At 41.3% G+C, this 25,128-nt stretch overlaps 1 protein-coding gene across 1 annotated transcript in view; it reads left to right on the top strand.

Moving 5' to 3' along the window:
• Positions 1–25,128, top strand: part of LOC132406398 (breast cancer anti-estrogen resistance protein 3 homolog) — a 51,380-nt gene that overhangs the window by 10,907 nt on the left and 15,345 nt on the right. The window contains exons 4-7 of the mRNA XM_059992028.1: positions 5,050–5,144; positions 14,603–15,231; positions 17,811–17,926; positions 22,140–22,311. Of these exons, the coding sequence (XP_059848011.1) occupies positions 5,050–5,144; positions 14,603–15,231; positions 17,811–17,926; positions 22,140–22,311 (1,012 nt within the window). The remainder of the gene's footprint in view (positions 1–5,049; positions 5,145–14,602; positions 15,232–17,810; positions 17,927–22,139; positions 22,312–25,128) is intronic.

Below are 25,128 nucleotides of genomic sequence, written 5' to 3'. Positions count from 1 at the left end.
TTGATTGGAGAAAGGCTAACTTTGAGGAGATATGAAAGGATTTAGAAGGAGTGGATTGGGACAATTTGTTTTATGGGAAGGATGTAATAGAGAAATGGAGGTCATTTAAAGGTGAAATCTTGAGGGTACAGAATCCTTATGTTCCTGTTAGGTTGAAAGGAAAGGTTAAAAGTTTGAGAGAGCCATGGTTTTCAAGGGATATTGGAAACTTAATTAGGAAAAAGAGAGATATCTATGATAAATATAGGCAGTATGGAGTAAATGAGGTGCTCGAGGAATATAAAGAATGTAAAAAGAATCTTAAGGAAGAAATTAGAAAAGCTAAAAGAAGATATGAAGTTGCTTTGGCAAGTAAGATGAAAATAAATCTGAAGGGTTTCAACAGTTATATTAATAGCAAAAGGATAGTGGGGGATAAAATTGGTCCCTTAGAGAATCAGAGTGGATAGCTATGTGTGGAGCCGAAAGAGATGGGGGAGATTTTGAACAATTTCTTTTCTTTGGTATTCACTAAGGAGAAGGATATTGAATTGTGTAAGGTAAGGGAAACAAGTAGGGAAGTTATGGAAACTATGACGATTAAAGAGGAGGAAGTACTAGCGCTTTTAAAGAATATAAAAGTGGATAAATCTCCAGGTCCTGACAGGATATTCCCTAGGACCTTGAGGGAAGTTAGTGTAGAAATAGCAGGAGCTCTGACAGAAATATTTAAAATGTCATTAGAAATGGGGATGGTGCCGGAGGATTGGTGTATTGCTCATGTGGTTCCATTGTTTAAAAAGGGTTCTAAGAGTAAACCTAGCAATTATAGGCCTGTCAGTTTGACATCAGTGGTGGGTAAATTAATGGACAATATTCTTAGAGATGGTATATATAATTATCTGGATAGACAGGGTCTGATTAGGAACAGTCAGCATGGATTTGTGCATGGAAGGTCATGTTTGACAAACCTTATTGAATTTTTTGAAGAGGTTACGAGGAAAGTTGACGAGGGTAAAGCAGTGGATGTAGTCTATATGGACTTCAGTAATGCCTTTGACAAGGTTCCGTACGGAAGGTTAGTTAGGAAGGTTCAATCGTTAGGTATTAATATTGAAGTAGTAAAATGAATTCAACAGTGGCTGGATGGGAGATGCCAGAGAGTAGTGGTGGATAACTGTTTGTCAGGTTGGAGCCCGGTGACTAGTGGTGTGCCTCAGGGATCTGTACTGGGTCCAATGTTGTTTGTCATATACATTAATGATCTGGATGATGGGGTGGTAAATTGGATTAGTAAATTTGCAGATGATACTAAGGTAGGTGGCGTTGTGGATAATGAAGTAAGTTTTCAAAGCTTGCAGGGAGATTTAGGCCAGTTAGAAGAGTGGGCTGAAAGATGGCAGATGGAGTTTAATGCTGATAAGTGTGAGGTGCTACATTTTGGTAGGAATAATCCAAATAGGATTGTAAATGGTAAATGGTAGGGCATTGAAGAAGGCAGTAGAACAGAGTGATCTAGGAATAATGGTGCATAGTTCCCTGAAGGTGGAATCTCATGTGGATTGGGTGGTGAAGAAAGCTTTTGGTAAACTGGCCTTTATAAATCAGAGCATTGTAGGAGTTAGGATGTAATGTTAACATTATACAAGGCATTGGTAGGGCTGAATTTGGAGTATTGTGTACAGTTCTGGTCACCGAATTATAGGAAAGATGTCAAAAAAAATAGAGAGAGTACAGAGAAGATTTACTAGAATTTTACCTGGGTTTCAGCACCTAAGTTACAGGGAAAGGTTGAACAAGTTAGGTCTTTATTTGGAGCTTAGAAGTTTGAGGGGGGACTTGATAGAGGTATTTAAAATTATGAGGGGGATAGATAGTTGACGTGGATAGGCTTTTTCCATTGAGAGTAGGGGAGATTCAAACAAGAGGACATGGGTTGAGAGTTAGGGGATATTCAAACAAGAGGACATGAGTTGAGAGTTAGGGGACAAAAGTTTAAGGGTAACATGAGGGGGAACTTCTTTACTTAGAGAGTGGTAGCTGTGTGGAACTAGCTTCCAGTAGAAGTGGTAGAGGCAGGTTCGGTATTGTCATTTAAAGTAAAATTGAATAGGTATATGGACAGGAAAGGACTGGAGGGTTATGGGCTGAGTGCGGGCCAGTGGGACTAGGTGAGAGTAAGCGTTCGGCACGGACTAGAAGGGCCGAGATGGCCTGTTTCCGTGCTGTAATTGTTATATGGTTATATGGTTACATGGTTGTCAGAAGTGATGGCTTTGTGGCCAAGTTTGCAGATGATATTAAGATGGGTGGAGGGGCAGGTAATGTTGAGGAAGCAGGGAGGCTGCAAAAGGACTTACACAGATTAGCAGAATGGGCAAAGAAAAGGCAGGTGGAATACAGTATTGGGAAGTGTATGGTCATGCACTTTGGTAGAAGGAACAAAAGCATAGATTATTTTCTAAGTGGGCAGAAAATTCAAAAATCTGAGTTGCAAAGGGATTTGGGTGTCCTTGTGCAGGACTTCCTAAAGGTTAACTTTCAGGTTGAGTTGTGGTGAGGAAGACAAGTGCAATGGTACGATTCATTTCAAGAGGACTAGGATATAAAAGCAAGGATGTAATGCTGAAGCTTTGTAAAGCACTGTTGAGGCCTCACTTGGAGTATTGTGAGCAGTTTTGGGTTCCTTATCTAAGAAAGACTGTACTGACATTGGAGAGGGTTGAAAGGAGGTTCACAAAAATGATTCTGGGCATGGAAAGGCTTATCATATGAGGAGTATTTGATGACTTTGGGTGTGTACTCACTGAAATTTAGAAGAATGGGGGGGATCTCATTGAAATCTACTGAATGTTGGAAGGCCTTGATAGAATGGTTGTGGAAAGAATACCTCCTATAGTGGGGGAGTCTACGACCAGAGGGAACAGTCTCAGAATAGAGGGACGTTCGCTTCGAATGGAGTTGAAGAGGAATTTCTTTAACCAGATGGTGGTGAATCTGTGGAATTTGTTGCCACATGCAGCTGTGGAGGCCAGGTCATTGGGTGTACTTAAGGCAAAGATGGATAGGTTGTTGATTAATCAGGGTGTGAAGTGTTACAGAGAGAAGGCAGGGGAATGGGGTTGAGAGGGAAATTGGATCAGCCATGATGAAATGGCGGTGCAAATGCATAGCTTAATTCTGTCCCTAAATATTATGGTCTTATGCTCTTAACTCCATTAGCAAGTTCAGCTCCCTGATGTCATCTTCCGTGTTCCATAAACTTGAGCTCATTGAAACTCTGCTGAAATATCCCATTGGTCATTCACGTTCTTCAATATCTCTGGCCTGTATCAATTCCGTGCTTACAGTATCAGTACCTAAATTTAGAAATCTAGTTTACAAATCCCTGTATTGTCTGGCTGACAAACTATCCAATTTTATTGTTCCACCAAAGGCAGTTTCTAGCTTTCGAGGCCCTAAATTTGTTGGGTGAACTATCTTTCTCTTTCTCTTTGATACCTTAATGTTTTTGGTCAAATGACCTGATTTCTTTTTTGAAGTCACTGGATGAAGTTTAGTTGATAATACTCCTGTGAAGCCCCTTGGGGCATTTTTACTGTGCTAATCCTAGCAGAGGCAAAGATATGCCTTATAAGATATGCCAAATAAGACCATAAGATATAGGGGCAGAATTAGGATATTCGGCCCATTGAGTCTGTTCTGCCATTTGATCATGGCTGACTTTTTCTAAACCCCATTCTCCTGCCTTCTCCCTGTAACATTTTACCCCTTACCAATCAAGAACCTATCAATTTCTGCCTTAAAGATTTGTTTTATTTGCAACATGTAGATCGAAACATCGAAGCATACAGTATCAGCATTCAGCACAGTCCGAGGATGTTCTAGGGACAGCCCACATGTTACCATTCTTCCAGCACCAACAGAGCATGCCCACAACCACCTAACCCTTACCCATTTGTCTTTGCAATGTGGGAAGAAACAGGAGCACCCAGAGGAATCCCACACGGTCACACAGAGAATGTCCCAACTCCTTAAAGAGAGCAGAGGGAGATGAATCCTGACTGTTGGCGCTGAAGGGCATTACACTAACAGCTACACTACCATACCTACCTATCGCTTGGCCTTCACAGGCCTCTCTGTATCAACAAATTCCACAGCTTCACCACCCTCAGGCTGGAGAAATTTCTTCTTCTCTCAGTTTTAAAGGAAGGTCCTTTCCTTTTATTCTGAGGCGATGCCTCCCAATCCTAAACTCTCCCACTAATGGAAACATTCTCTGTCTATCCAGTCTTTCAGTATCCCATAGGTTTCAATGAGATTAACCCGCCCACCTCATTCCTATGAACTCCTTCGAGACCACAAAAATTCCCCATGTCAAGCCTTTCATTCTCATGAACGTCCTCGGACCCTTTCCAGGGCCAGCTCATCTCCCTTTCAGATACCAGGCCCAAAATTGTTTCACAGTATTCTAAATGCAGTCTGACCAATGCTTTACAAAGACTCGGTAGTATATCCTCGCTCTTATGTTCTAGTCCTCTCAAAGTGAATGCTAACATTACATTTGCCTTCTTAAATTATCAACTCAACCTGCAAGTTAACCCAAGAGGACTACAATTCCCAAGACACTTTGCACCTCTGATTTCTGAATTCTCTTTAAAGATTAATTTAAATTTAAAGATAAATTTAAAGACAACTTTTATTCTTTATTCTTCAGAAAGGAAAGAAATAAACACAAAAGAAATAAATCAGCCAGAGATCTCTAGCTGACTACTGAGCTGTGCTGGGCAGTGCTGGCAAAGTTGGTTTGCTGGTCCCATAACAAAACTACCAGCAAGAGTATGCTGAAATGGAGAAACAAACAATGTGAGAACCCACAGCTAATTCTCATGATTATCACAGTACAGCACTCCAAAAATGTATTGTAGAATGTTTTAAATTCATGAAAGCACTATAGAGTTGGAGGCTCTTTTACAATACCAATTGTACTCTACCATGTGAATTGTTTGATAAGTTAGAAGGGATAACTAACAAAGCCATTCTATACTTACTGACATATTTTTATTCTAGGAATAAGGACAAGAGTGGCAGCCATCCAAATATTCTGGATTGGAATGACATAAAGCCATTGCAGTCTGCCCAGTCTGATAGCTACCTTTCTGGAGGTAAGTCCATTTTAAATCTCGCCCCTTGCACTGCATGCATTCCTATCCTGATAGGATGCATCCTAATAACACTGCCATTTCAGCTTTGAGATAATATATCTAGACTGTAATATCTTTTGCAACTGCACCCAATACTCTTTGATCCTGGGGACTGAAAGCTGTTAGAGATGAAAGTGGTGAATTATGAGCATAGATTGCTGATGCTGGGTTTGTCTTCCCTTGAGTATACATCAAGGGATGATTTAGTGGCATCAGGATCAGGCTTAATATCACTGTCATATGTTGCGAAATTTTGTTGTTTTGCACAGCAGTACATTGAATAATAATAAAAAACAGTAAATTACATATAATGGAAAAAATACATTAATTAAGTAATGCAAAAAGAGAAAGAAAAAATAGTAAGGTAGTATTCATGGGTTCATTGTCCATTCAGAAATCTGACAGTGTAGGGGAAGAGACTGTTTCTGAAATGTTCAGTGTGTGTCTACAAGCTCCTGTACCACTCCTTGATGGACACAATGAGAAGATGGCTTGTCTTTAATGGTGGACGTCGCCTTTTTGAGGCATCCCCTTAGAAGGTGTCCTGGGGGGGGGGGGCGCGGGGTTGCTGGTGCCCATGATGGAGCTGGCTGAGCTTACAACTTTCTGCAGCTTTTTCCGATCCTGTGCAGTGGTCCCACCAGGTGCTGATGTAACCAGTTAGAATGCTCTCCATGGTACATCTGTAGCAATTTGCGAGTGTCTTTGGTGATATACCAAGTATCCTTAAACTCCTAATGAAATATAGCCATTGTCATGCCTTTTTTGTAATTGCATTAATATGTTGGGCCCAGGATAGATCCTCAGAAATTACACCCAGGACTTTGAAACTGCTCACCCTTTCCATTGCTGATCCCTCAATGAGGACTGATGTGTCTTCCCTTGACTTCCTCTTCCTGAAGTTCATAATCAATACCTTGATCTTACTGGCATTTAGTGCGAGGCTGTTGCTGGAACACCACTCAACCAGCTGATCTGTCTTTCTCCTGTATGCCTCCTCATCATCTGAAATTCTGCCAACAGGAAGTGTCATCAGCAAATGTATAGATGGTGTTTGAGCAGTGCCTAGCCACATAGGGCATGGGTGTAGAGAGGGTAGAGCAGTGGGCTAAGCACATATCCTTGAGGTGCACCAGTGTTGATAGGAGGAGATATTATTTCCAATCCACACAGACTGTTTTCTCTTGGTGAGGGAGTCAAGGATCCGGTTGCAGAGGGAGGTACAGAGGCCCAGGTTTTGGAGCTCATTGATTAGAACTGGAGGTATGATTGTGTTGAATGCCGAGCTGTAAATAATAAACTGGTATTACTACTGTCCAGGTTATCCAAAGCTGAATGGAGAGCCAGTGAGATTGCATCCACTGTGTACTTATTATGGAGATTGATGTATCTGAGATAATTAAAGGTTTTCTTGAAACTGTTTCCTCTTGTGGGAAACTCTAGAACAAGAGATCATAACCTTAAATCTAGAACTAAGGCATTCATAGCTGATGTAATGAAATACTTCTCCGGCTAAAGGATTGTTCTTCCAAAATGTGTTGATCTTGGGCTTAGTTGGCATTTTCAAGTTGGGGATTGATACACTTTTATGAGACAAAGGTACTGATGATTATTGAATCAAGGTAGGTAATTTCCAATGGTACAGATCAATCATGGTTTTATTTATTAGCAGGAGGCACTTTTTAAAGATTAGCTTTATTTGTCACATGTTAATCAAAACATACAGTGAAAAACATTATTTTGTGTCGGCGATCAACGCTATCAGAGGGGCAGCCCACAAGTGTTGCCGCGCCTCTGGCGCCAATATATCATGTCCACAACTAACTGGAGGGACTGCATGATCTGTGACCTATTCCAGGTTTCGCAATAAGTTTCACGTGATAATCTTGAGTAAAGGCCCTTGATCTCACCCTTTTAAATACAAATCTACAATATAGCCACAATTTATAGCTCTCATCTGGATATCCTGAGAAGATTTATCTCATGTTTCAATAACAGGAAACTCCTCTGACAGTTCAGCATTCCTCAGTATTTTTTATAATTTAATTTGTTAATCTCCTATGGAGGTCCAGTTGAAAACTTGCTAATGAAGAACTATCAAATACGTGTACACGGACAGTGTGGGGAGAGACTGACGGAAAAATTAATTACTATCTTATTCAATGCACTTCTTTCAGATAAGACAAATTTTGACTGAACACAAGAGATTCTGCAGATGCTGGGAATCTTGAGTAACACACACAAAGTACTGGAGGAACTCGGCAGGTCAGGCAGCATCTATGGAAGGAATAAACAGTTGACCCTTCACTTGATCCTTCATCATCTTCATCAGTTTTCATTGAGGCTTTTAAAATCATGAATGGTTTTGATATGATAAGTAAAGCAGAGGGATGAATAGCCAGAGGTTACATGGAGAACACAGGACAGTATAGCACAGGTTCAGGCCCTTCGGCCCACAACATTTTACTGAACCAATTAAATTTGTAATCAAATGGCCAATGAATCTCTTCTGTCGACTCAATATCCATTTTCCCTCACATTCACGTGCCTATCTAAATGTCTCTTAAAATCCCTAATGCATCTGCCTCTAACGCCACTCCAGGCACCCATCACTCTATAAAGAAACAACCTGCCCCTCACATCTCCTTTGTAATTAACCCCTCTCACTTTAATTTTATGCCTTCTGGTATTCAACATTTCAACTCGGGGGGAAAATTTACTGCCTGTCTACCCTATCTACACCTCTCATAATCCTATAGATCTCTGTCAGACTGCCCCTCAGCCTCCAGAGGAAACAACGCAAGTTTATCCAGCCTCTCATTACAGCACATGCCAATCTAACATGTTTAAGATGATTGGGAGTGAATGGCAAGAAATATGAGGTAAAACATTTTTCTGCAGTGAATACATGTGAAACATACTGCCTGAAATGGGAAGAAGAGTCAACCATTAGCCGCACAGGAAATTGGATAAATACTGAAAGGAGAAAAGCATGACTACAGTATGAGGCAAGAATGTGAAAGTGCATTTAAATGGATAGTTCATTCAGAGAGTCAGCCCAGAGTCAATCAGTGAATAGCTGCCTTCTAAACTGCATCATTAGTTGACAACCCTGTGGCCTGTCCTTGTGGTTAGGCTGAGACATATCCTAAAAGGGTGGGGCAGGCAAAGGCCGTTTCTGGACTTATGAGGTTTGCATCAGTTTAACAAGTTGATCTCCTTTACATTTTTTTTTACATTTTCAGGATATGGCATTGTCCATGTTTATTGCCCATTAATAAATACCCTTTAAATTTCTTACTCATGGAAACTAAGATGTAGAAACAAAAGGATGTTAAATGGCTCCTGTAGAATTTACTCTCCTTTTCAGTAAGATCTATGCAGACCCTGTGCCTTGTCCATTTTCCTGCCTGTTTCCGTAACTGGCATTACATTTACTCTGTCTCCTGCACTCACTATTTTCATAGCCCAGCAATAACTTGCCACCAGTTTCTTTGAGCTTTAAAATTGGCCAACTTACTTTGAGCAGCTTTATCAACTGGCTTCTGGAAGTTCATATACAAAGTACTGTTCACTTCTGCAGTGATGTCCCTGTGTGTACAGCAACAGCCTTTGTTTGTTCCATCCAAGTAAGTTCTGTTTCACCATGACCACAAATTCACACTCAATCCTTCTGACCAACTGAAAGATTTCAAATTTTTCTAACAGTCTATGGACTATAGGCTCACTTTCAAGGACCCTACATGTTCTCAGAACTATTTATTATTATTATTATCATCATCATCATCATCATTTGTTGTTGTTTTTGGTGCACAGTTTGTCTTATTTTGCACGTGGGCTGTTTGTTAGTCTTTATCTGTAGACTTTCATCGATTCCATTCCATTTCTTTGCACTGCTGTGAATGCCTGGAAGCGAGTGAACTACAGGGTAGTAAATGGTGACAGTTACATCCTTTGATAATAAATTTACTTTTAACTTTAAATTTGGCACATTATTCAGCACAATATTGCCAGCCCTTGCATGCCTGGTTTGAGAACGTAAGCAGAAAGCTGCCTTGCACATTAACTCAGAATTACCTCTCAGATATGAACTAATCTGCTCCTCTCAATCTAAATGCAGTTAAAATTCCTAATTAAAATGACTGTGCAATTGCAACATGCTTGCCCATTTCAAAACTCCCCCCGAGATGCCCGTACCCCACTCCAGGAAGAGCTTTATACTAACAAATGGAATTGGCATAAAAGGGTCATCATGCCTTTAGAACAGAGATGAGGAGAAATTTCTTTAGCCTGAGGAATTCATTGCCACAGACAGCTATGGAGGCCAAGTCATTTAAAGTGGAAGTTGACATGTTCTTGATTAATCAGGGCATCAAAGGTTATGGGAGGAGGGAGGAGAGTGGGGTTGAGAGGGATAATAAATCAGCCATGGCAGAGGAGACTCGATGGGCCAAATGGGCCTATGTCTTATGGGACAAGATGTGATACTGAAGTTGCTGCTGTGCTGAGGACCTAGTGCAAACACCGCCCTTTCTGTTGCCTCTCTGCTGTCATTGGAAACCTGGGTGCTGGGAGCATGGGGTGAACAAATCCACTCCTAATTACCAGCCTGTCCACCCACCCTCAGTCAGCAACAAAGTGATAGATGCTGTCTTCAAGAATCCCATCAGGGAGCACTTACTGGTTCTCCGGTGTCGAGTTTGAACTTTGCCAAGCTCAGACCTCAACAGAGGCTTGGTCCAAATGTGGACCAAAGAGTTCAATTCCATACGTGAAGTGAGATTGACTGTCATCAACGTCAAGGCAGCGTTTGACCATTGTAGCATCAAGGTGCTCTGTAAAACTGGGATCAATAAGCATCAATCAATAAGTTAAAGTATTGAGTACCGGAGTTGGGATGTTATGCTGAAGTTGTGTAAGACATTGGTGAGGCCAAACATGGAGTATTGTGTGCAGTCCTGGTCACCTACTGTGCCTACTGGAAAGATCTCAATAAGATTGCAATCATACAGAGAACATTTACAAGGATGTTGCCAGGACCAGAGTTATAGGGAAAGATCGAATAGGTTAGGATTTTATTCCCTGGAGCACAGGAGAATAAGCAGAGATTCTATTGAGGTATATACAATTATGAGTGATACAGATAGGGTAAATGCAAACAAGTTTTTTTCACTGAGGTTGGGTGAGAGTAAAGCTAGAACTCATAGGTTCAGGGTGAAAGGTGAAATGTTTAAGGGAAACTCAAGGGGGGAACTTCTTCACTCAGAGTGTGAGTGTGTGGAGCAACCTGCCAGCAGAAGTGATGGAAATGGTCCAATTTCAACTTCTATAAGAAGTTTTAATAAGTACATGGATGGGAGGGGTATGCCCAGGGATGGTCATTAAATACCATTGATACCCAATTGCTGCGTGCTTTTGTGACCATTGCACATTTCCATGAAGAAATGTCTGAGCTGGGGATAACTGACCATCCAGACAAAGCAAATGGGAGACATCTAATCATAAACACAAGAGATTCTGCCAGTGCTGGAAACCCAGAGCAACATGCGTAAAATGCCAGAGGAACTCAGCAGGTCAGTCAGTGTCTATGGAGAAAGAAAAATCTATGGTGAGACAGCATCTTTAACGGGGAAGATGCTCCAGGAATATGTACGGTCACAGCAGTCACTCCTGCTCCAATCAACGGTGAAACTTGTAGTCCTGTTCATCTTTTTTATGACTGGAAAACTCTGCTGACTATAACGAACACTAAAATCTGCAAGTCTACCTCGTTAGCAAGTGGTATAGTGAAGGTGCTGCTCAGTCCAGACTAATGTGGGGAGCTGGCCTCAGTTTGCTACAGCTACTCAGAGAGGAGGCCGTTGGAAGCGGTGCACAGAAAGCGTGTCATTTTTTGAGTGAGACTTAAAACAGGTCCGTACAACTCTACTCACTACTGTTCAATCACTAGAGAATAAGAAGGATTACCAGACTCTGTCTGAACCAGTGGTAGGTGAGGGACTATTGCACATTTGTCCTGACACAACTTCAGATTTGGCCATCCAGCTAGAAGGCTTAATCTCCTTTCAGGTGGACAGAAACGCTGCAACGTCCAGCTAGACCTGTAGAGGAGGTCTGCGTGTCTACGTCAATGAGAACTGGTGTGCTAATGCCTCGGTAGTAAATGACAGATCGTTTTTAAATGGTGGAGTGCAGGCCCTTCTGCTTAGCGAGGGAGTTCACTGCCATTGTGATTATTGCTGCTTATTCCTCACCTCCTCCCCCTCCATCCCTGTGCTAGTCTGGGGAAATGCTATGGGAGCTCCACAGCACCATCTACAACCTCAAAACAACTCACCCCTATGGCGTCTTCGTTGCTGCTGGAGACTTCAATCAGGCCAGTTTAAAAACAGTCCTGCCAGCATGTCAGCTTCACAACCCGAGGAGAGAATACAATCCTAACGAAGGGTCTCGGCCTGAAACATCGACAATGCTTCTCCTTATAGATGCTGCCTGGCCTGCTGTGATCCACCAGCATTTTGTGTGTGTTGTTGAGAGAATACATTTGACCTGGTTTATACCAAAGTTTATGGAGCCTAAAAGCCTGCCCCTTCCCCCACCCTCCCTCAGATATTCAGACCACATATCCATTTTGCTAATCCTTATGTATAGACCACGGGTTAAATGAGTTAAGCCAGTTCACAGGGAGATCAGACCTGGCCAGAAGTTGCCATCTCAGCACTGGAGGACCGCTTCAAAACCATGGACTGGAGCATTTTCAGGGAGCAGATCATCTTTTGATCATGTTTCTTTTTCTTCTATTATGTTTTCTCTCTCTCCTGTATCCATTTCAACGTATATTTAGTTCTTAATCCTGACTACTCAATACCACAACTACAATTTATGATCACACGGAAAGGAGGAACTCTTTAGGGGAGTCAGTGTGGTCTTGTGCATGGGAAATCCTGCCTCACAATTCTTACTGAGTTTGTTTTAAACGGGCTACAAAGAAAGTTGAAGGAAAGGCAGCAGACGTGATATACGTGAACTTCAGCAAGGCTTTTGACAAGACCCTGCATGGTAGACTAATCTAGAAAGCTGGAGCATACCAGGTCCATGTGTTGCAGCAAACGACCAAATTTGGCTTAGAGATAGAAGCCTGATGGTCATGGAGCAGGGTTGTTTTTCTGACTGGAAAACTGTAACCGTGGCGAATGAATGGTGCTAGGACCTGCGTCGTTTGTCATATGTATAAATGACTTGGATGAGTGTGTTTGTGGTCTGATAAGTAAGTTTGCTAATGACACAAGGATTGGTGCAGTTGTAGCTAGTGAGCGAGGACTGTTATCTGAGGATACAAAAAGGCACAAATTTCTGGGAAGCTGGGCAAAGAAGTGACAGTTGGATATTTTTAATCCAGACAAATATGAGGTAATGCATTTTGTATCATGTAATAGCAGCCAGCCATATCACAGGAAATGGCAGCAGCCTTAAAAGTGTTGACGTTCAGAGGAATCTTGGGCTGTAAGTTCATAGCTCCCTCAAAAAATTGCAACGCATGTGGATAGGGTAGTGTAAAAAAGCATAGCTCAGAGGCTGGGGTATTAATTTTGTTTATTTTGCTGTGTAAGTCATGTATAATTTATGTTAATTTAGTTTGATGCAATTTACATTTGCCATGGTTGTGTCGCTGCTACAGAAAGCTAATTTTGGTGGCATTTATCCTGTAGGTGTGTATTCCCTTGACAATAAACCTGTATTGAGTATAAGAGATGAGGCAACATGTTGCAGGTGTACGAGATATTGGCTTGCTGTACTTTCAACATTGTGTAAAGTTCTGGAAACCACAATATAAAAAAGGTGTGGTTGCAGTAGAAAGATGGCAGAAGAGATTCATCAGGATGTTACCAGGAATGGAGGCTTTGGTTCCAAGGAGAAATTGGATAGGCTGGGATTATTCTCACTAAGGTGCTGGAGGATATAGAGTGACCATACAGAGGTTTATAAAACTGTGAGTGACATAAACAGGTTAGATAATCACAGTCTTTTCTCAAGGATATGAAGTCAAAGCTGGTGGACGTGAGCTTAAGATGACATTTAAAGGACGTTTTTCCACAAACTATTCATTAAAATTGGTGCTTATTCGTTGTCTAAGTGCCTTCTGAATTTCAAACTCCAACCTATTCTACTCTATCCTGTATGGGGTGTCAGGGAGGGGGTAGCACCTCTGGGGTGAAGACCTGTTCTTCCTTACTTTGGTCCTCAGCTAGCTCTCACCTGTGGCTCCAAGTGAGCTGTTTGCGTGTGACAGCGGCCACACCCCAGGCAACGGCTTCGACAGGCCGTCCTAACCAGGTGAGAGGAGCCGCCGGGGTTTTTTTGAACCTGGGTGATTCGTGCTTGTCTACCCAAAGTGTGTGAAGACAGGATTCGGCGGACTTCACAGTGGAATCCGCCAGCTGGTTCTATGGGCATGAAGGCGTATCCCAGCACACATTGTAGAATGTAAAGAGCATGACAAGACATGTAGATCGCACTAGTCATCCACTGCGTTCTGACCCATCTCCAGATGTCTTGACTCTTGACTTGCCACTGGATTCAGATAGACTAGGATGAGAGAGTGAGGTTGACCGCCTGCGCAACTCTCCCTCATTTTAATCAAACTCACGCGCAAGTCGCGACATCACAAACACACCCACCATGTCAGTTGTCCTCATTGCTCACGATGGATGTGCACAGGCACTCTATTTTCTAGCTTCATTTGATTACACTTTTAATTTTCCATTCACCTATTGTGGCTAAAACCTACAGTTTTCTTTTTTTAAGAGCTGTTATTAATGCTAATCCTCCTCAGAAACATATCATCCACTTACAAGGTTTAAGTTCTTGTGATTATTGTGTGTATCCTTTTTTGATCTCAGCTGGATTAAGATAGATCCCAGCTCAATGGTACCCCAAAATGGCACTATTAAGTGAAATGTCTTTTTCCCACACCTCGAATTTATCCACATTATCACCTCCCTAATCTTTTTATCCCTGTGCCTATCATTTGGGCGACAATTTAGAGATTCTGTTCTTGGTTTTCTCCGAAAAGGAATATGGTGTTGGTCCTGAGAGAGTCAGCAACATGATTAGAGCACTGGTCAAAGTGAGGAGTCAATAACAAGGGTTTAAGGTGGAGATTCCAGAGCTCAGAGGTTTGATAAATATAGGCACAACCAGCAATTATGGAATAATTAAATGAGCTAGAAGTTTGAAATGAAGTGGTACAAGTATCTTGGAAGGGCTTTGGTATTGTGTTTAATGGCCAGTTGAGAGAAACAGCAGTGCCCTAGCATCTATCTACCCATTTGACAGGGAAGACAACAAAAAAATAAGAAAGGGGAGATTGATGTACAGTGTGAGATTTATATTATTCATATTGTGTTTCTGTGTCACAGGACCCAGGGACATCATTCAAGCAAATGAAACACAGAAATTAATTCGATCTTCATCAGTGATGTATAGAGCGGGGAGTGACCCATTAATAAACCCCAAAGTGGGCCCAAGACGCCTTTATTCCCAGTCTAGCATTGGGTCAAGAGGTTCTGAAGGACAGTTACACTTGAAGGCACCTCCAAAACCACTCAGAATTCCGTCCATTGTGGTTCCGGATGTTCCTACAGATCCACTGTTAGATGGAAGCGTCTACTGCGAGCTAGTGCCACACGTTCTAAAGTCCGGCCAGAAAACTTCACCGTCAATAACTCACGTGGAGAGATTGCGAGCTGCAGAACGATCGAAGATCAGGACCCGTATGACAGACATGAATTTTTGCCTCCTGGATTTAGATATGAACTCAGTCTCTATGAAGGCCTGCCAAGAGGAAGCTGTGGAGGAAGATGGTTGGACATTCACTCAGCCACAACTGGAGACTACCAGCTCATTTCAACCCGACACCTTTACTTCAATCTTACTTCCGCCCGACAACAGATCTCTAGATCCATCTGTGCTTAAGCAACTCAAAGAAATATTCAGTGAACATGATGCAAAGACAATAGCACAGCATATTTTGAAAGTGGACTCTCAGGTACAGTACATGGGCTTTAATTAGTGATGAACCTGATACAGTCAAAACCTTTAGCATTACTGTTTCATCTTCTCAGTCATTTATTTGATTAGGTAAACTGGAGCATTGTTGGCACCGGAATGTGTGGTGACACTTGCAGGTTGCCTCCTGCGCACCTTTGGGTGCGTTGATTGTTAACTCAAATGACACATTTCACTGTATGTTTCCACATACATGTGATAAATAAATCTTAATCTGTAAATTGGAGGCTAAAAGTGCATTAAGGAGTGATGTAGGAAACTATCCAGCCCATTGGGTTTGCACAGACTTCCAGCAGATCAATCCCACTGGAGTATTTCATCTTGTTCCCATTTGAAACTGTCTCACATAATTTCCCCTATCAATTCCCCTTCGGTTTTCCTGTTGCCATTCACTTACACAAAGGGATCATTTACTGTAGAATATTAGCCTGACAGAACTGAGCTCTTTAAAATTTAGTTGGTGTTTGAAAAAGTCATAAATATAAATAAATACCCAATGGAATCTGTTTTGGTCTACTTGCGGGTGCAGACCCAGAACTAGAGGCATATATATAAATAAATCCAACAACAAAATCGGGAGGACCTGTCAAGCCAGAAAATTGTTAGAATTATAAACACAAGTGATTCTGCAGATGCTGGAAGCCCAGAGCAACACAAAATGCTGGAGGAACTCAGCAGTTCACATAGCAACTGTAGAGGGACATTAAAATGAGTGGCCTCCTGTATATCAGTGAGACCTGACGTAGATTGGGAGACCGGTTCACCGAGCACCTGGGATTCGCTCACCAGACAAAGCGAGATCTCGCAGTAGCCACCCACTTTAATTCCGCTTCCCTTTCCTATTCTGACATGTCAGCCCATGGCCTCCTCCACTGTCGCGATGAGGACATACTCAGGTCGGAGGAGCACTCCTTATATTCTGTTTGGGTAGCCTCCAACCTGATGGCACGAACATCGATGTCTCAAACTTCCGGTACGTCCCTTCCCTCCCCCCCCTCCATCTTCACCATTTTTCTCAGGTGCTCCCCCACCCTGCTCTTCTTTCTTCCATGGCCTTCTGTCCTCTTCCATCAGATGCCCCCTTCTCCAGCCCTGTACCTCTTTTACCAATTTCCCAGCTCTTTACCTCATCCCTCCTCACCTCCTGGTTTCACCCTTCCTTCCTCCCCTCCCCCCACCTTCTTGCTCTGATCCCTCATATTTTTTTTTCCTCCAGTCCTGATGAAGGTTCTCAGCTCAAAATGTCGACTGTACTCTTCTCCATAGATGCTGCCTAGCCTGCTGAGTTCCTCCTGTATTGTGTATGCATGTTGCATCTTGAATCTTCAGATACATCAGAGAAATTTAAGAAACTCTTAGGTTGACATGGATGGAAGTAAATTGGAGGGTTAAGTGGGAGGGAAAGGACACCTACTGTGGTATTGTTCTATGTTCTTACCTCAGTGCTGAATAGCCACTCTTCATTTATGAAACTGTGCCATTTGTCTTAGATCCCTCAGCCAGGTGAAGCATCTTCCCTGCGTATTGCCTGTCAAATCCTTTAAGAATTCTACAAATTATGGTGGGATCTCCTCTTATTCTTCGGTACTCTAGTAAATACAATCCCAGTCTACTCTCTCCCTCTCCTTGTATTGTAATTCTAAATCTGGAACCAGTACACCTCTGATGAGTGAGGAGACCGTAACTGGTAAGGTTCAGTCTCCCCAAGGCCCTGTACGATTGCAATTGGATTTCCTTCCTTCTGTATTAAAGTCCTTTTGTCATAAAGCTACTTGTAATAAACTGATAGCTTGCTGTGTCTGAAGTGTTAATCTTCTGCCACTTGTGCACCCAGGTTCTTTTCAACATCAACTCTTCCCAGTCTCTCACCTTTTAGCAAATACTCCACATTACACTGATAATGGCACACATTCCAGTACTATGCTCCTGCATGACCACTCAGCTGGCCTGCATCTCCTCAGTGCTTGCAATCTCTTACTTTGTGGAGTATTATTTCACGGATTGTGAAAAGCTAGGTTGTGAGCAGCAATGCCCGAATAACCTCACTAATTACAGCCTGTCCAAGATCAATTCATTTATTCCCAGTCTTTGTTTTCTGTGATAACAAATTATCTATCCACGTTGGTATCTTAATCCCAATTCCATGTGCTCTCACCTTGTTGATCAACCTCCCGTGTGATACCTTATTAAATAAGGCAAGACAGAATTGACTGATACTGGAAGAATCCCTTCCTATCACCCTGAGTTGAATTTGGCTCCTATTCCCACTGCCGAGATTTACACATGAATAAATGTGAGAAAACATATGATGCTACACGCATATATGTTTAGTGTCAGTGAAGGCCTTGACTTCAACGATGGCATATGAGGAAATTCTCAGTATCCACAAACTTGTGCCATTGGATCCACGCGTTTAAATAAATTCTGCATTTCTTTGTGAGGTTACTCTGAGAATAGGTAGGCCATTCCAACAGAAACAGAAAACACGTCAACGCCCTTTGCTAGGAGGAACAAATTGTTTTAATCTCTTGCAAAGATACACATGCTTTGATCTTGTAGGTTGCTCGCCTCGTCAATGTGTCCCCAGAGCAGAAGAGGATGATGGGAGTGAGGTCAGGACTCGATCTGATCACATTGCCCCACGGACACCAGCTGAGGATGGATCTCCTGGACAGGTAACGCCAACAATCTTTGGCACTGAGATGCCTAAGACCTCAACCAATTAAAACTTCTCTTGTTCAGCGTTTTGGGAGATCCACCTATACTTGTTCATTGTAGGAGAGAGGAAACTCAGCAGATAAAGATGAGATGAGGATGTCATCACAAGAGAAGCAAATTCCAATGTCAATTGCTTGTGATGTCTCAGGTTGTACTGCCGCAAGCTCTTTAGATGATGTTACTAAGCTACCCAGCAGGTGGAAACATTTAACAAAGTGAAAATTTGGGTTAGAACACACTTGCAGTACTGTGAATGGTCATTTTTTTTTGTAGTGTATAATATAAAACTATTGGTGAAACTGCTGAAAAGATTTTTATGATAGCAGGACACAGATGTTATATTGTTCAGAGAAGATAAAACAATTGGGATACTTCATTCAAAAACACAGAAAAAGTGAGGACTACCCAAGAAAAGTCTTGTCTTAACATTATTAACTTCCTGGAAAAGTTTTGTACTTGGGAGAGGAGATAGAACAAGGGCTATAAATTATGCATATCGGGAATTTAGGGGAAGCCAGCATATGATGGAAATGCAGGACACATATACAAATGAAGTCTTTGGTGTGCAGCAAAGAATATGGAAAAAGCAAAGGCAGGCACAATAGAATCACAGGGTGAGACAAGTAAGTGTACCTCCCATCTTTTGGGCTAAACGTCCTGGAGCAACATTCACAAAATGCTGGAGAAACTCAACAGGTCAGGCAGCATCCATGGAGGGAAATGAATAGCTGATGTATTTGGGTCCAGACCCTTCATCAGGACTAAAAAGAAATAATGCAGAAGCCAGAATAAAAGGATGGAAGAAGGGGTGGAGAGAGAGAGAAAGTGTAAATCATGTGAGAAGCTTGGAGGTGATAGGTGGAAGAGGCAAGGGGCTGAACAAGATGGAGTCTGATTGGAAGGACAGAAGACCATGGAATAATGGGAAGAACTGGAGAATAAGAAAGACAAAGTTGTGCACGATGGTAGGTCATAAGGGTGGGGGAGGAGAAAGAGGAATGAAAGGGAAATCAGAAGGGGAGAGGGGAAACAGAGGGAAGAGGTTACGAGATGTTAGGGAAATCGATAGTGATGATATCAGGTTGGGGACTACCAAACAGAATACGAGGCGCTGTTTCTCTAATCTGCATCTAACCTCAACTTGGTAGTAGAAAAAGCTGTAGACTAACCTGTCAGTGTGGGAATGGGAAGTGGAATTAAAAAGGCTAGCCAGCAGGAGGTCCTCTCTGTTACGGTAGGCGGAGTGAAGGTGCTCAGCTAAGCAATAAGTCAGGCCTCACTGTTATAGAGGAGGCCACACAGGACACAGTAAATGACACCGATGGATTCACGTGTGGGATAACTGAAAGGACTGTTTAGGGCCTTGAAAGGTAGTAACAGTGGGGGTGTAGAGGCATGTGTAACATTTAGCTTGCTTGCAGAGATAAGTGCCTGGAGTGCCTACGTGCCCTGTCCCTGTGTGGTAAGTACTGTGCGGGAATCAAATAAAGAAAAATGTACTCAGTGGCCACTTCATTAGGTATCTCCTGTGCCTAATAAAGTGGCCACTGAGTGGACGTTCCTATGCTGCAGCCCATGCACCTCAAGGTTCAACGTGTTGTGTGTTCAGAGATGCTCTTCTGTACACCACTGTTGTAAAGCATGGTTATTTGAGTTACTGTTGCCTTCCTGTCAGCTTAAATCAAACTGGCCATTTTCCTTGGACCTCTCTCATTAATAAGGTATTTTTACCCACCACTCACTGGATGTCTTTGTTTTTGAGTTTTGCACCATTCTTTGTAAACTCTAGAGACTGTTCTGCATGAAAGTCCCAGGAGATCAGTAGATTTCAAGCTACTCAAACCTCCCTGTCTGGCACCAGTAATCACTGCATGGTCAAAGTCACTTAGATCACACTTCTTCCCCATTCTGAAGTTAGGTCTGAACAACAACCGAATCATTTGACCACATTGAGTTGCTGCTATGTGATTGGCTAATTGGATATTTGTATTAATGAGCAGGTGTAGCTGATAAAGTGGTCACTGAATATACACTAGGAAAGGTATTCTGATGTTTGGTCACAGATAAAACAAAAGAAAATGTAGAGAAAGGCAAACAAATTGTTCACCAAGATTATTATTAGCAATTCACACCAAAGGAAATGCCTATTGGCTATTGGATATTTTCTTTTGGATCTTTTGAATTTTAGTCTAGATGGTGGACAGAAATAACAGGTGCTTCAGATGGTGGTTCCAATAGTTCTGCATTTCTGTTATGGATTGCAACCAAGGGTGTACGATAATAACAAAACCAGACATCGGTGCAGACAGTATCTGTAGAGAATATTGGGGATTTTTTTAAAATTGATTTTTTAATGCATTTTCTACAACATTACAAACAAAAAAAAACCCAAAGACAAAGTAGAAAATTAGTACAGTGCAAGATAAACATACAATAGTAATATAATACAAAATAAGATAATTGAGAAAGCACCCAAGTTGAAGTCATGTAAAGTTAGTGTCCTCCCCAAGCCCCACAATAAAAAAAAACTCCAGACCAACCAAAACAAAATGTAGAAAATATAAATCAGAACATTCAAACCCCCAAAACTGTAAATACACTTGAAAACAGAAGATAATAATGCCTACTACCAAAAAAAAAGAGCTGAAAGCAAGGGACTGAATTAAGAGGAAAATTATGAAAATACTCAATAAAAGGTCCCCAGACCTTATGAAACTTTATATCCGAATTAAGAATTGAATAATGGATTTTTTCAAGGTCTAAACAGGACATGATATCGTTAAGCCATTGAGCATGCTTGGGCGGGGCAACATCTCTCCATCTAAGGAGGATTAGACGTCTAGCCAGGAGAAAAGCAAAAGATAATATTCGACATTTAGTCGAACTCAAGTGTATATCTGTCTCACCCAAGAAACCAAACAGAGCAATTAAAGGGTTAGGTTCTAAGTGGTGATTCAGAATACAGGATAAGGTTATAAAAACATCTCTCCAAAATTTCTCTAAGCTAGGACAGGTCCAGTACATATGAATAAGAGAGGCCTCGCCACTTTTGCATTTATCACAAAGAGGACAAATATTAGGGTAAAATCGAGATAATTTAGATTTGGACATATGGGCCCTATGAACAATCTTAAACTGTAAAAGACAATGGCGAGCACAAAGAGAGGTTGAATTAACCGATTTGAGAATCAAGTCCCAAATCTCATCAGATAAAGGAATATTTAAGTCATGCTCCCAAGCCATTCTGATTTTATCCACAGGGGCACGCCGTAAGGATACTAATTTATCACAGATAAAGGATATTAAGCCTTTACCCAGTGGATTAATAGAAATAAATAAATCCATAGCATTTTTCTCGGGCATTTCAGGGAAGTTGGGAATTAAAGGATTGATAAAGTGTCTGAGTTGGAGATATCTAAAGAAATGGGCATTAGGCAGATTGAACTTTGCAGAGAGCTGTTGAAAGGATGCAAGGCGATTATCGATAAAAAGATCTTCAAAATGCCTAATGCCCTTTCTATACCAATCATAGAATGTTGAATCATACATAGTAGGTAGAAAAAGTTGATTATGTAAGATAGGACTAGAAAGGGAAAAACCATAAAACCATAAAATTTCCTAAACTGGGCCCATATTTGCAAAGTATGTCTAACAAGAGGATTAACAATTCGTCTAGACAAACTACTAGGGAGTGCAGAAGTAGATAGATCTTTAGTGGAATTCAGCTCCATTGCTACCCAATTAGGGCACTCAGATTAGCTATGAAAAAAAGACCAGAAGATAGTGCAATGAATGTTAGCTGCCCAGTCGTATAAACGAAAATTAGGTAAGGCCATGCCACCCTCTTTTTTAGATTTCTGAAGATAAACTTTATTAATTCTAGAATGCTCATTCTTCCACAGATAGGACAAAATAATAGAGTCTAAGGAATCAAAAAAAGGTTTTAGAAATAAAAATTGGAATAGATTGAAATAAATATAAAAATTTAGGGAGAATGTACATTTTAATAACATTAATACGACCTACCAAAGACATAGATAGAGGTGACCATTGTGACAGACTCTGTTTTGTAGTGTATAAAAGATTGGCAAAATCTTTTAGATTTTTTTAGTAGCTTGCCAAAAAAATGTTAAAATATTCTTATTGACCTTCTCATTTTGTTTCTTTCAGACATCACTTAATAGCTCTTGGAATTGCAGTGGACATCTTGGGCTGTACGGGAAGTGTTGGACAAAGATCTGCAGTACTTCACAAAACTATCCAAGTTGCAGCCGAGCTGAAAGATTCCATGGGCAATCTGTTTGCACTGTCAGCAGTGATGAAAGCGTTGGAGCTGCCTCAGGTACTTAGATAGACCCTCACTCCTTCTTCCTTTCCCAACTCGTTTCACTTTATCTCCCCCAAGTACATGAGATTCACACCAGGGTACGGCAGAGATGAAAATGAATGATCTTAGTTTTACATTTCACAGAAAGGGGCTACTGTGCCAGAGCCAGTTCATTGAAAACACAAATTAATTAGCTACTATGTCCTGCTTTTTTTCCCTCTAACCCTGAAAATTGTTCCTTCTCATGTTCATCCCCATCCCATTTGAATGTCATTACTAAATCGGCTTCCACTGTCTTTTTGGGTAATGCATTCCAATCAGAACAATTAAATGCATCAAGAATGTATTTTCTGGCCTTCTGATTCTTTAGCCTTTTTCAGTTCTTGACCCTCTGTCGGGTATTGATCATTAAATTATTTAGAAGTTGAGGTGATTTATTGATAGGAAATTCTACCATCTGTATTTGTAGCAGGCCAAGAGTGCAAATTTCAGTGGTGAAGTTTGTTTTAATTTAAGTACCTGAGAAAGGGGCTAGAAAGCTGATGAAGTCAGACAGGTCATTATTATCCAGAATTCACTGACTGAAAGAGCAGTGAAAACGGTTTCATTAGTAACTTTGGAAGGGGAATAGGATAAATATTTACAGGAAATAAATTTGCTGAGTTACAGCAAAATGTCAAGGGAGTAAATCTTATTTCAAAGGGCCAGCACAAGTACAACAGACCCAATTGTTGCTGCAGTACTTAATCTCCCATATGGACTGGTGGACTGTAATACCCACTCTCTCATGTAAAGTAACAGAATTAGCCTGCAGTCTACTGCAGTAGCAAGTTAGAAGTGTCCTGCACTTTCACATCAATTGTAGAGCTTGTCTTACTTTAAAGAAATAATCTAAACAACTTGATTTTAACTGGATCTTGATTTTTGGTGTCTGCTGTCTATGCCCTTATCATTATTTTGAAGGTACTTCCTTATGTTTGGGTACAACTTCATGCCCTGAAAGGGCTCAGGAGACACTCTACAATGAAGTGCAATTTGTCCATATCTGATATCTTCATAAACACACGATTTTCTGTACAGAAAATAGTGATTGTGATCAGCACAAATTTCTTCTCTGTTTTCCCAAGCCTACTACAAATCATTTGGAAGTCTCATATTTCTAAACTGGCTGAGATCAGTTATCTTATTGCAGACCAGATATCCAAACACTGTGGTCTGTTGATGAATGTAGGAATATTCAGAATAGATAGCTATTCAGTTCCAAAGACTGTTCCATTATTGTATTCTAGCTGTATACCTCTTAATAATCTTTTAAAACAATAATCCGTCTATCTAAAGCTATAGTTGGTCCATCATACACTGTCTTTTGGAGTAATAATTTCTAACATTCTGTGAAGAAATGTTGTGTGATTTCACTCCTATACAGTCTAGCTATAATTTTGAGATTATGTTTTGGATTTCTATACCAAAATAAACCATCTTATATCTATCCACCTTTTGAAATCTTCAGATGTTTTATACAAGATCACAAGAGCCCTGATGGCTTAATAAGAAATAGTGTGTGCTCAGGCTACAGGAATAGTTTATGAGGATAGGTTTGTACAACATTTGCACATATTAATTTGAGTTTAGAAGTGATCTAATTACTTTGATCAGATTACCACACCCCCACCTTCTATATACCAGATAGTCTTGCACTAATTTATAAAACCCATCTGAATCACATGACAATCCAAACCGATTCATTCTATTGATCAAGCATTGTATCTGCTCTTAAGCCAATATATCGTCTAAGGTGTCGTACCCAAAACTGAACACAGTATTCACTAAAAATGGATGGGGGTATGATGATTTTGTTCCCATGCCTTTATCGCGTTCAGAACACAGTGGAGCAGTAATTCAGAGTCTCACACACAAAATACTGGAGGAAGTCAGCAGGCCAGGCAACATCTATGGAAATGAATAAACAGTCAACATTTCGGGCAAAGACCCTTCTTCAGGACTGGAAAGAAAGGCGAAAGATGCCAGAATAAAAAGATGAGCGGAAGGGAAGAAGAACTAGCTAGAAGATGATAGGTGAAGCCATGTGGGTGGGAAAGGTTAAAGGGCTGGAAAAGAAGGAATCTGATAGGAGAGGAGAGTGGACCATGGAAGGGAGGGAAGGAGGAAGGACACCAAGTAGAGGGGATAGGCAGGTGGGATCAGAAAACAGGGAAGGAAGAGGGAAAAATTTTACTGGAAGGAGAAATTATGTCCATGTCAGTCAGATTGGAAGCTACCCAGACAGAATATGAGTTCTTGTTCCTTCTACTCTGAGAGTACCTCATCATGGCAAAAGGGGAGGCCATGGTCCGACATGTCAGAACTGGAACAGGATAGGAACTTAAATGGTTGGGCACCAGGAAATTCCGCTTTTGGCAGATGGAGCGGAGGTGTTCAACAAAGTGGTTCCCAAGTTTCCCAATGTCGAGGAGGTTGCATCAGGAGCACCAGATACAATAGGTGGCCCCAACAGATTCACAGGTGAAGTGTTACCTAACCTGGAAGGACAGTTTGGGGCCCTGAATGGAGGTGACGGAGGAGGTAAATGGGTAGGTGTTGTATTTCTGTCACCTGCAGCGATATGTTCCAGGAGTGAGATCATCAGGGAGGGACAAATGGACAAGGGAATCATGAGGAAGCAATCCCTTCGGAAAGTGGAGAGTTGGCGGGAGGTAAAGATGTATTTGATGGTAGGATCCCATTAAAAATAGCAATTGGGCTTACCGGGTGATAGGTGAAGACATGAGGAACTCTATCTTTGTTAAGGTGGCAGGAAGATGGAGTAACCGC

Source organism: Hypanus sabinus, chromosome 16 (genome assembly GCF_030144855.1).
Source record: "Hypanus sabinus isolate sHypSab1 chromosome 16, sHypSab1.hap1, whole genome shotgun sequence".
Taxonomy (NCBI): domain Eukaryota; kingdom Metazoa; phylum Chordata; class Chondrichthyes; order Myliobatiformes; family Dasyatidae; genus Hypanus; species Hypanus sabinus.
Note: the sequence above shows the minus strand (reverse complement) of the source record. Positions and strands in the feature narration are given on the sequence as shown.